This window comes from Clavelina lepadiformis, chromosome 4 (assembly GCF_947623445.1).
Source record: "Clavelina lepadiformis chromosome 4, kaClaLepa1.1, whole genome shotgun sequence".
NCBI lineage: Eukaryota > Metazoa > Chordata > Ascidiacea > Aplousobranchia > Clavelinidae > Clavelina > Clavelina lepadiformis.
The window spans coordinates 21,678,696-21,690,723 of record NC_135243.1 but is presented as its reverse complement, the minus strand read 5'-3'; the positions used below and the strand labels follow the sequence as shown (position 1 = coordinate 21,690,723).

The 12,028-nt window shown below is 36.1% G+C and overlaps 4 protein-coding genes across 4 annotated transcripts; 1 reads left to right on the top strand and 3 right to left on the bottom strand.

Moving 5' to 3' along the window:
• Positions 1 to 30: 30 nt before the first annotated feature.
• LOC143451306 (mitochondrial thiamine pyrophosphate carrier-like) lies at positions 31 to 3,035 on the bottom strand. The gene is made up of 6 exons (XM_076951763.1): positions 2,773 to 3,035; positions 2,210 to 2,356; positions 1,824 to 2,006; positions 1,287 to 1,458; positions 759 to 850; positions 31 to 637 (listed from the first exon to the last, which is right to left on the bottom strand). Exons 1-6 carry the CDS (start codon positions 2,893 to 2,895, stop codon positions 431 to 433), a joined length of 924 nt encoding a protein of 307 aa, XP_076807878.1. The 5' UTR covers positions 2,896 to 3,035; the 3' UTR covers positions 31 to 430.
• A 1,199-nt stretch (positions 3,036 to 4,234) lies between these two features.
• LOC143452193 (uncharacterized) lies at positions 4,235 to 7,564 on the bottom strand. The gene is made up of 11 exons (XM_076953062.1): positions 7,476 to 7,564; positions 7,097 to 7,271; positions 6,728 to 6,902; positions 6,441 to 6,614; positions 6,199 to 6,359; positions 5,913 to 6,123; positions 5,713 to 5,828; positions 5,439 to 5,643; positions 5,005 to 5,308; positions 4,588 to 4,904; positions 4,235 to 4,357 (listed from the first exon to the last, which is right to left on the bottom strand). Exons 1-11 carry the CDS (start codon positions 7,509 to 7,511, stop codon positions 4,345 to 4,347), a joined length of 1,887 nt encoding a protein of 628 aa, XP_076809177.1. The 5' UTR covers positions 7,512 to 7,564; the 3' UTR covers positions 4,235 to 4,344.
• Positions 7,565 to 9,694: 2,130 nt separating this feature from the next.
• LOC143452590 (uncharacterized) lies at positions 9,695 to 10,437 on the bottom strand. The gene is made up of 2 exons (XM_076953620.1): positions 10,278 to 10,437; positions 9,695 to 10,165 (listed from the first exon to the last, which is right to left on the bottom strand). The coding sequence occupies exons 1-2, from the start codon at positions 10,350 to 10,352 to the stop codon at positions 9,812 to 9,814; spliced, it is 429 nt and encodes a 142-aa protein (XP_076809735.1). The 5' UTR covers positions 10,353 to 10,437; the 3' UTR covers positions 9,695 to 9,811.
• A 582-nt stretch (positions 10,438 to 11,019) lies between these two features.
• LOC143452554 (uncharacterized) lies at positions 11,020 to 11,667 on the top strand. The gene is made up of 2 exons (XM_076953574.1): positions 11,020 to 11,179; positions 11,245 to 11,667. Exons 1-2 carry the CDS (start codon positions 11,105 to 11,107, stop codon positions 11,554 to 11,556), a joined length of 387 nt encoding a protein of 128 aa, XP_076809689.1. The 5' UTR covers positions 11,020 to 11,104; the 3' UTR covers positions 11,557 to 11,667.
• Positions 11,668 to 12,028: the final 361 nt, after the last annotated feature.

The window sequence follows — 12,028 nt, the reverse complement described above, 5'->3', positions numbered from 1 at the left end:
ATATTTGCCTGGAAAGTTGCAGTCTAGCAATGCTGATTTGATAAGCAAGGCCTCGCCTTTATTAGAAAACAAACCGTTTCATAAGCGTAATTTTGACATCATAATAATGTTTATGCAAACTAGGCAAATAAATAATCTCAATGAGCACTTGATAACTTGGTTGAAAAAAAAGCAGTTTACAGCAGTTGTGCAAATTCAGACATGATTTGCTAGCTCTAATTACAAAGATGGTTTTGCAGGAATCGACTGAACCGATTTAATGCAAAATAACACAATGTGGGACTTTAGTTGACAAGATTTCAATTCAATGCAAATGGCAGGCATTTAAATATTTGTGTATAAATGCAAATATAACAGTGAGTAATACAATTTGGTACCATATTCAGCAGAATTGCGTGCAATTGCGATGCTAATGGATTAAACAGGCAAATCAAAACGTCTTCGCACTTAAAAGCTCAACAAACAACTCATAAGTGAAGAAGGCTAGTCCAGTAGAAGTACATGCTTTAATCACAGATACAGCTCCTCCCTTATAGAATCCTCGCAAACCCTCCGTCTTCCATATCATGTGTATGCAATTTCGAAAGTTTGAATAAGACACAACTTTGCTCACCGTAGCCTTATTGAAACCCTGCACCTGGAGAAAACATTTCTGATTAAAGCTGGTAACAATAACACGAACAGTCTAGTTAGTATCGATAGTTTACGATAAAAAGGCAAGCTTCTCAAAGCAAAATCAGTTTTTATAGGAATGATACCTGTAATCTCTTTTTGGTAACATCGAGAGGATATACAAGAGCTTTCCCAATAACACCAGCCCCTCCACCACAAAGTAGGTTGCATATGGAACCTGAGAATGAAATATCTTGAGTAAATAAATATAATTTAAAGTAATAATGTATATATATAATGTAAATATCTAATGCCATTTATTTTTTGGTCAAGCCTTGTCGTACAGCGGTTTTGTTTCTCAATGTTGGAACTCGCAGACAACATTTATAGGTTACGGTAACATGTTATTTTGTAAGTTTCTTTGTGTGAGCGGTTTTACAATGACAGTTGTTAACATAGTTTTAGTAGAAAAAATTTCTGTATTATCACCAAACCAAAAACAGCCTTATTTACAGTAGAAGATAAAACCAGGTACATTATTTATTGGTACGATCCAGAATTAATTCAACGAAAAGTAATTTCTTATTTATTCTAGCCTTAATTTATTCATTAATTCTGGTCACATAAAGTAGTGTGTTGTTGAGGCAATAACAGTCTGCATCACAACAATGCACCTTCTTGGAGACCGCCTTTCCTCCAAAGAGCTTGAAGCAATGAGTATGAGGCAAATTGAAGGCCTGAATAAGGGATTATTTGTATAATGGCAGGAGTGAGGCCCTTGTAGAAACTAAAAACTCCTTCATTCTTTAACATGTGCTGGACTGCTTGAGTATAACTACGATGAGCCTGAGTTTGAAAAATTAACAGTTAGATGTCAGAAAAAGATAATGTGCGGTTACACTAAGTTTTTATTCAGAAGATAAACAAAGAGAGTGGATGAAATATTTTGAGTGAATTTTTTCTGGTCCAACACATGTCCCTGAATAATGTTTATGACTCTTGCCTCCTTTACTTCTACACTCCCATATTAGAATCGGGTATAAAAATTATTATGTCTTGATTTCTTTTCTGTTACCTCATAACTCCTTTCCATTCAAGCCTTTAAGTGGGAGAACATAAGTAAAGGAGACCTAAAATTTTTACCTATTACTAATTTAAGTAATTTTCTACATGATTAACTAATTGTTTTTGTAGCATGGTAGGAGTCTTACCACTGGCTCTTTTTGTGCAGCAAAGCGTGTCCTTAAAACATCAGCTGGCTGAGCAGCAATTGTTGCTGCAGCCCCGGCCAGACTCCCACATCCGAAGAAGATCACAGACCTCGTCGTGTGATCATCACGGTGATATGGATAAATTTGATAAACCAGTTTTGTTAACTGCTGAAATGTTGTGAACTGAAAAGAAAAGTATTTATCAGGTTCTGGGTTATATATCGTAAAACTCCTCTTATTGCAACCAGACTTTTTTGTTCTTTTTGACAACAACAGCAAAACATTTAAATAAAAAATGCAACATCACTAATACTAATATTGCCGAGATAAAAGTACAAGTAGGGAACTGGTTAAATGCCGTAAATAACATGTTCAGTTTTTGATACCTGAACACCACCATATATCATTGAAAGAAATTGAGCAGGGATGTGGCCTTTCCAGAAAGCCATCCATCCTTCTTCTTTGTATATGACCTTCGTAGCTTGGAATATTCTCTTATACTTCAGCTGACTGCGCCATTTCTCTGGTTGTAACTGCAAAGACAAATCTTAATGCTGTACTCGGAAAATACAAGTCAACATTAATATAGAAAGAGGTAAAGCCCTTGCAGCCTGGTACCTTAAGGTTCTCTACCCCTGTAGGCTATGTAAAGAAAGCGTTATGCCCCGGATATGTCCGTTGCACATTGTTGCTATCTGGTGCACAAAATGGGTCAGAAAAGCTACTTTGTAAGCTAAGTAATTTCAAAACAGAGACATCTGGTGCATACCGGTGCACACTATTTGTTGTCTACTGGTGAACATTAGTCTTTGCAAATTACGCTGTCCGGTGCACAGAAACTTACATTGCATAATGGTTTCAACCAAAAAGTTTTGGCCAAGGTCAGTAACACACTTAATAGGCTTAAAAAAACATACAGATAAGGCTAAATATCGGCAATTTCACAAACCTGGAATCTTATTTTAACAACATCTACCGGTGAGACTAATGCTCGTGTAATGATTCCACTCAAAAACCCAGCAATGAAAGTCTGGGAGAGTTGTAAATTTTTTTTATCATCAAATCCAACCATTTTTGAAATTCCTAGGAACAGGTTACATTGATTAGAGTCAGGTTACATAGAGTCTGAAATTATATTTATCTTCTTTCTAAAGTTTACCGGATTTCAGGTTAAAGTAATTATCCAGATCACCACAATTAACCCTAGACTAGGCTTTGACTTTGACTTGACTTCTAAAATTTTCATTGCAAGCAAATTTTTATTTGTTGCTATCTTATTAGGGAAGTTCCCAAGTACGATCATAAAGTATCATAGACATCGGAAAGATTAACGATGTCTATGTGAGGTACTCAAAGACCTAAGTCTTTAAGTAAACAAAGTTTATAATGTGTCTATAGAGGAACTTTTTGTAGTAAAAAACTCAACATCTCATATTGTTGTTACTTGATTGAAAGTCTTTTAGCAACTTTGATTTTTTTACTCTTCCCTAGGAGCGTTATAAAATTCCACTATAGATTTAAACAAATTGGAATTTTAGAATTTTCCAAAATGGATAATAACTGGTGTAAACAATTACACAGAAAATTAGTAACCTGTAAATTTCCTAACAAGAAACAAACTAGACTAAGTTATTACGGATTTTGTCAAAACAGAAATCAATCCATCTTAGTAATACATTTTTTTCTTAGCATAATTGAAGTGCTGGACCATAACAACACCCTATTTTTCCTCCTGGCTAATGCCCAGAGTCGGTTCTCTCATCAAAGGGTTGTTTTAATAATTCGTAGGTAAATTTTACTGGTATTAATACGAAGCGAAAGCCAAAGCCATAGGATGAAACATTTCTGCATTTAATGTGTTTTTACGATACTTTGTTAAGGTTCTTAATAATTGTCGACTTTTACCAGGCATTGACCTAAAAATTGTAAAAAAATGCAAATGAGCAGTTTAGCTCATAATTTGAAACTCAAGCATGAGTACCTTAAATTTTGCACATATCCACGGCAATTACAGGGTGACTCTTAAAAGTACTTCAACGTGTACGACCATACGTAAATTCACAAGACAAGAAATAGATGAAAGCAATGCTCTCAATATATAGATGACAAGTCCGTAGCCAAGGTAAACTTTTTACGGAGGCAAATACGTAAAGTCAGCCTCCGGTTAAGTAGGTATGTTGTTAAATGTATACAGCGCAGCACAAAACAATCTTTAATGCCTGAATTCCAGAAATGTTCGACGGCGAGTGCCTCATTTGCCTCAGTAGGATAAAAAACACTCCAGAAAATTTGTGTTATCGTGTAAAACGAAGTATGTTGAAACGGAGAGTTTAATCATAGCGTCTCTGCATTTAAAAATGGTGCAATGCAAAATCTTATCCTTCTGATTTATTTCTAACCACCCAGGTAAACACATTTCTTCAAATTTATTCATTGGTAATAAAAACCGTAAACGTTTATCATCAAACACGTGATTTTAAACAATTTTGTTCAATTCTCTAACAATTCCCACACTTCTTGTTCAGAAATGAGACCTACAAAACAAAGAAATATGTGTGTTATTTCAGACTAATGCTACTAACATCAAATAATTATTACTGTAGGTGAAATTGCTAATAATAATTTTCAAAAATCAGTAACCCTAATATCGATTTTTAAAAAACATTCATTAAAATTGAACAGTTTTTAGTACGATTAACTACATTGGTATTTCAAAGTTGTTTGGTTAATTTTTACAGCAATTAACTATAAGCCAACTGTTTACCTGTACAAACCGTACTGGAAGGAGTAGCAGCTTTCAGTTGGGTAGTGGACTCTCCAATTGAAGTAGCTACCGCAGTGGTAAGAAGGCAAATAACACGACGATACCCTGCACTTGTAATGGCAGGAGTAATGCATGACAAGGGCATCAATGTTCTCCTTCCCAGCCGCGTCGAATTCATTCATAATCGCATCTACTTTAGTATTCAAGCAGGAATTGTACTGGCTCATCATGTACTTAATGTTTGTATTGCTTGTATAGCTGGAACCGTGGTAATACTCAATCATCTTTGTAAATTTGGCATAATGAACGGTCTTGGCCTAAAAAGCAAATTGGTTAGTTATGAAGCAAGGAGTTAAAACTTGTTAAAGAATCTTTTGTTGGATACAAAGTTATTCTCCACACATCGCAACATCTTACATCGTTTATCCTCTTGCTCAAGTATGATCTAGTGGTTTGATGTCTTGCTTGAAGCTGCTTCCTGTAACAGGTGATGGCAGCTTCACGCTTGGTAGTGCAGGCGGAGAAAGCAATCCTGGCCTTGACAATGAGGTCGTCGACGCTTTTCTTGAAAGCTGCAATCCTCTCATTGAATTGCTTCTCTGCTTCCGAAAGTTTCTGGGCGAGTCTTGCCTTATATTCTGCCACCGACCTTGCAGCTTCCGCTCTAAGTTCGTCGCACTTTCTTTTGACCTCTGCTTCGTTGACAGCACTAATGACGCCACTTGAAATAAAGGTTATGGCGTTACAAATAGGCTAAAATTGAAATCGCTTGATCCTCGCCACAAAATGATGTATGTTATAAGTGAAACTGCCTTCATATATCAGACAATTCATGCGTTTTTCAAACGTACTTGCAGGTGTATTCCTGGCGAAGGTATCGGATGTACCAAGCGCGTCTATCTTCGAGGATCTTGGCATATTTTGTGACGTATTCCCCGTGGTACCGAACCCACTTCTTCTTCCATTCTGCAAACGCGGCATTCCGTGTCCTCACCGCTTCATCTCGCTTTTTGACCAATTGGGCAGCAACGGCACCGATATCACCGACAGCAGCATCTTTCACAAACAACAGACAATTCATAACAATTTTTAGGTTTTAATTAACTGCTGCTTCGTTCTACTTACTAACGTCACAGGTCTTCAAGTTCTTGTAGGTATAACCGTGATACTTGTAACTGAATCCACTTAAGCAGTATCTTCTAGGGCCATAGGCACTCTTAAACGGAGTTGATGAAACATAGCTGCAATGTTAACTTTAGATTAGAATCTGTAATAGTGGATACAACTTAAAAACATCTCTTTAGTTATATATTATTCTATAATACCTTCGATAATGGTGACTGTAATAGTTGAAATGTCCAGTAGACATGTAGCAGCGATAGGAACAGACGTAGTTTTGGTAAACTCTTGCATAATGCTTGAGCAAGTGGAGGAAGTATTTGGCCATCTCTGAGAGAACTTTGGATTTTTCTTGCGAGTTATATTGACCGACAACATCCGCGACCTTCCAAGCTTGGTACCAGTTTTTGTTCGTTCCTGCAAAAACAACGTCAAAAGAGTTGGAAATAGCTGTAATCTGTGACACGACAAATCCAATGCTGCTAAACGGACCAAAAAGTTTCGTCAAGGAAGCTTTGTAAGCCTGGACATTCTTTGCAGCTAAGGCCAACTTTTCAACGAGAAACTTGTGCACTTTCTGTTTGGACATTTCAACAATCTTCATTTGAAATTCTTGGAGTTTTTGATTGCGGGTGTTCAAGCAATCAGTAGCTCTTTAGAGTAAAGCAAAAATTAACTGTTTGTTATACCTGAATAAGGATTGCAAACAACACAAATACAGCAACTAGACTCACCCCTTTACTAGTTTTTGGTGATACTGGAGGATAAGATTGATTTTAGCTGTTATGGCTTTGCTGTATTCAGCAAGAGCAGTGTTCCTGAGATCCTGAAGCTTCTGTTTGTATTCAGCAATCTTTCTATTTCTCTCTGCAATCAACCCTGCCTTATCAGCGTTGGGTGTTGAGATCCTGCAAACCAGTTTGGGAAACGTTGTACACTTTGTGAATGATTTACTGTTTCTTTACTCCAATAGCCATTATTTGATGTCACTTTACTGTAAATAACTTATAGTTACACTTACAAAGCCTTATAGTAGATGGTAATATATCTCTCAAATTCAGTGGAAAATTGGCCATGAACAGAAATGACGTTATTGAGCCAAATAGTTTTTGCATCGTTGAGTTTCTTGGTTATCTTATTTAATTCTGATTTCAAGAGTGTGCTCATTTCGTTGGTGATGTCGGACACAGACTTTTCTACAAATGATTTGATAGAAACATTTGATAAATTTTGATACAATATTAGGCCTACAACGTTCTTAACCTCGGTCAAGTAATTTAGTGCTCATATTAAAGCTTCCAAAAGTTTCTTTCTAATAATTTTTCACACCAAGAACACGAGGTAAAGCAGAACAACAATGTGCAGCAATGTTCATCAAACCACCACCCACCTTTCCATCCTTTCTTCCCACATCCTTCTCCGGGATAAACTTTCAAGATGTTGGAGTAGAAATAGGACGAACACCAGGCACGGTTAAAACGTACGTTGTAATGCAGACAATAGGATGATGGATGGATGTTGAAGTTGTGTGCACACCAGTAGCTATAGGAGTAGGCATTTGTGACCTGGAAGCAAAGTAATTCGTCCAAGTATCAATATTGTCTATATGCCTCAATGAGTCAAACAGCAAGTGAAATAATTTTAATTAAATATCCAATAGCATTTATAGCTAACAATTCAAACAGATTTACTATAACTTCAACCCTTATAGCGATATGCAAAACCTAGTTATAGATTTGTTAAGAAAAGTTGCTTGCGTTTATACTTACTGCTGCACAAGCCAGTAAAACTAAGATTAACTTCATGCTTCTATATCAGCTCTATTTTAGTTGACGATCGTCAAGCAATGACCGATTTCAAAGCAAACCTCTCTGGCTTTATAGTTTTGTGTGAGGTTGTTAAAACATTACGTGCATCGTGTTGTAATTATAATAACATCCATGATAACATTTCCTCTAGGTTCCAACGCCTGACCTCTTGTCTTTTCGTGTTATCTTTGAGTGTTAAGATTATAGCGATGTTATGCTGTTCGGTTGTCAAAAGTTCCATGCAGCATCCACTTTTCCTCTGAAGTGTCCAAGAGCAACAACAAGATACTTAAATATGTGCAAAGTTATTATAAAGCGTTGTGGGTACTCGTACTGCGTATGGATATGAAACGTTTTATACGTATTTATAATCTTTGTATTATGTATGTTGTTATACGTGTTTATTATTTTATCATATGTCATTATTTATACTTCCCTTACATATGATAACATTTCTACCAAAAACCAAGTAAAATTTTTTTGTTGGACTTGGTAGGCTAAATACAGTAATGTGGTTATTGGAGAGTGGAGATCATCAATTAGGAATGATAAATGCAAAAGTTAGTTTTATGGTGCTTGTAAATCATAGTTTGTCAACTTAGCAAGTTATTGGAATAATTAATGTTTTCAAAGCCCTGCTCTGGGAAGGTATATGCGGTGTTAAAGGACAGTTATTGGCAGACAAAGGTGTTTTACTTGTGAAGTGTGTATTGTGTATCAAGCTAAACTTGATTGCGAATTCCGGCTCCTATTATGTTGAAATCACACCGCTTAACCAAACACTGTATCAGCATCAATTAAGTTGGTGACGTTAATGTTTGTAGAAACTTGCGCTTTAGAATAGAACGTCTGAGTGACACTTCATTCTATTTTCTTAATTGCAAATTGTCACATGCAAAGAAAACATCATCATAGTAGCTGGAACTGAACACTTATCTTACTCGAGTAGTTTGTAAAGCGTTTCTGTGTGAATGACGTTTCTGCGTGAATGATATTCATTAAAATGTTGCCTCTTGCCGATTTGAAGTCACATTTTTCATTAAAAAAATTTTATAACATAAAATAGTATATTTTCACTTTGAGAAAGTTTTAAAGTTCAAAACCAAACGTTAGCTGGGAACCCAGTGATTGTCAATTTCACAAAATGATAACTATTGTTTGACAATAAACACTCTTCTTCTGGAACTGTGCTTTGTATTAAATCGCAATATGTTTCTTTGATTCGCGTTTCATCACGACACTGGACAATTTTCCAACAGTATTCCAACCACAGACTTTTTGAACACGTGAATTTGATGACCCTGAAATTTGCAAACAAATTGCAAAGAGAACTATACGTAGATCGCTGGTAAGTACATACAGACGACGCAGATAGTTGCAACTATTTCAAACTAGTAATCTTCTTTCCAACTAGTAATTTCAAAGCACTTAAATTTACGTGGTAAGGTATTTTGAAGACAATGCTAAGTAATGGTTTATTGGTCTCGTATAAGAAGTTAACAAAATGTTTGTAAGTGATATATTTTACTAAAATTCACTGAAAACCTAAATTACAGTACTATGCTGTATATTATAGTAGTTATATTGCTTTATTTTTACACTATTACTCATTCCTTCTTATTAACCCTTTAAAAGGAACCCACGATTGCACTGGTGAAACGCAATACAGAGCGCCACGAATTGAATGACATTTATGCGTGGATCATTGAAGCTATGTATGATTGTTATCTTTTTGTCTCTTCTAAAACCTTTCTTCCAGTTTTTAAACACGTGTGAAATTTTTACATGTTTGAAGCTTCTTAGTCGGTGTTATGTTGCACATTAGCATATGCAACGATGGTTACACAGAATTGCTTAGGACCACTTGTCATAACATGCATAGGTGAGTATTTTAATGTTTTTTAAGCAATGACTCGTATAATTTTGTTCATTCCTAACATGAAATACTTCACATTTTACAGCAAGAAATCCAAAATATTTTGATGCCGTTAAAATCCAATGTGTGCAACATGTAAACAATCCAGTTTCACAAATGAAAGTAATCTCATTACGTGGCTGGCGCAAAATTTTCACCATATTTTGAATTCTTACACCTCACTTACTTCAAAAAACTTTTTCAAAGTTACTCAATGACTTGGTCAATATTCGGGTTTGTAAATTTAATAAAAGGGTTTCATTGTTAATGTGTCAAAGGTTTCATTGTTTTAAGTATTTTATTTTATTTCAAATCACTTGTCGCACGTCACTTATAACGTAATCAAATCGAACGTCACATCAGGTCACCACCAATTTATTGTCTATGCATTCAAGCAATCAAAAGTATTTCCATTTATAACGCACTCTTTGACCTTTGACAATTTTTTCGCTCTCTCAACAGCACGATCATACATTTCTCCAACTGTAGGTCCTTCGCCACTCGATGCAATCACCTCGCTCTTTCTTGCTAAGAGGTATTTGATTTCTTGGCTGTGTTCGAAAATTTTAATCTTGTTTCTGTTGACTCTCCGCTCCAGGTCGTTTACATGATGTCGGCGGTCGTCGATAGTTCTGTAAACTTCGCAAAGTTGTTCGGTCTTCTTTGTTATTTCTTGTCGAATGTCTTGGACTTTCTGCTCCAGTTCTTTTCTTTTGGAATTGAACCTGCTTCTGGACTAAACAAGATTTCGTTTATTAACAACGCGTAATATCAATGGTAGCAGACGTCATTCTTAATCAAGTCACTAAGGTTTCGTTAATGCGTTATAATCAACTTCATATACTTACCAACCAACTAAAGGCATCGCTGGTGCAACACTGCGAACAAAAGACGGCCAGGATCAAAAGCAGAGTAAAATTCATCTTAGCACCTTAAAAGTCGCTGTTTTATTATAAAATTATTATTAAAAAATCATTATTGTCAGTTTCATTGGATGTATAAGCTACCAGTGCCTGCATATGGTTAGAAAGGTTAAAATGCAGATAATTAATCAAATAACACTATGGGTACAGGCGAACAACACTTAATTTAAAATATTGTTTCAAAATGTTTTTGCCGGGGTAAAACTGTGCACCAGCAAACGGTGAAATTCAACACCTTACGTCATCATCGTGCTAACGAATTGCCCTCGATTGCAGCTGGAAAAAGTGCCGAGTTCGCTGTGGACACTCTTCTTTTTATACCGATATGGAAGCACACTTAGCACTAAAAAGTTGTTGAAAGGCTGTGCTTGAAAAAATCTACTGCATAATTCGCCGAACTAGACACTTCTTTTGGTATAAGGGCAGATTTAAGTGGGAAACTTTAAGTGCCCAGTTTTCTAGGTTGCAGTAATCACATTGAAATATATGTTTGTATAAGAATGCTTTTTTCCCTACCGTTTGCAGACTATAAAATGCCTTGCTGACAACTTGAAAAGACGCTATTACATTTTTAGCCTGCGCTTGAAAACTGTGGTTTTGATTTTAGCTTAAAATCTACTGCAGAGTTATAATAGACCTATAATAACGCAGACCTACAACAATACAAGTGACATATATTGTAATCTATTGCAGTGTATAAATTTATTACCCAGTAGCCTATATTTGTTTTCACACAGAGCTGAAACAGTCCAATGAAAATGAATTTTCTTTGCATTTTGGCTGTAGCTTTGCTGGCTCACTGCTATGGAACGGAAGCTTTGTGGGTGGTAAGTGCCGGTAATATGGAAATTGCCACAGATTGACCAAAGCTCTCACCCGTTGTATTTTGTAGAGATCCGATTCTTTTGACTCCAAAATCGCAAATTTCCACAAGCAGTTGAACACCATTAATGCCGAATGCGACAAGGCCATGAAAGCCGCCATTCAGTTAACTGAACCGGTTTCAGATCGAGTCTTCGAATTGGACAACATTATCCGCGAACAGGAAGAAATCTTGAAGAAGCAGCAAATTAAAACAGCAAAAAGGACAAAAGAGCTGATCACTTTCAGAACTGTGCGACAGTATTTGTCTACACCGCAGGTTGACAATCTTCACCCCTGCGCTTACACCAGCGGGGATGTGTTGGAGTGTTTAGTGAATTAAATCGATTTCGAATCTTATCTTAACAGGATTGTGAGTTTTTGCAGCGTTTCTGTTTTGATACTGTGTGATACGCTTGTTATCATAACATTGCTCATGTTACAATAAACAAGTATAAATAACAAAAATGTTATGGTTGTCTATAATTGCCGTAGACGTGCTCGCATATATTCAAATCAATCAAATTAGAAACTTCGCTTTCCAGAGTTTATTCACCGACATATGTGCATAGAAAAGTCAAGGTAGAGCTGAAACCTTGAAAAGATTCTTAATGATTGATCTGATGATGATGTGAGATTGATATTTGACATATAACCTTAAAACACAAAACAACGTCATGTCACGTCACGCTACACGTCATACTTCAAATCAACTCTCTGTACTCAAGCTGACTTGTAGAAAATCAGGACTTTTACGTTTGAGATAACTATAGCTCGTTACTATAAAAGCCGAAATGGTCTGAATCCTAAATCTT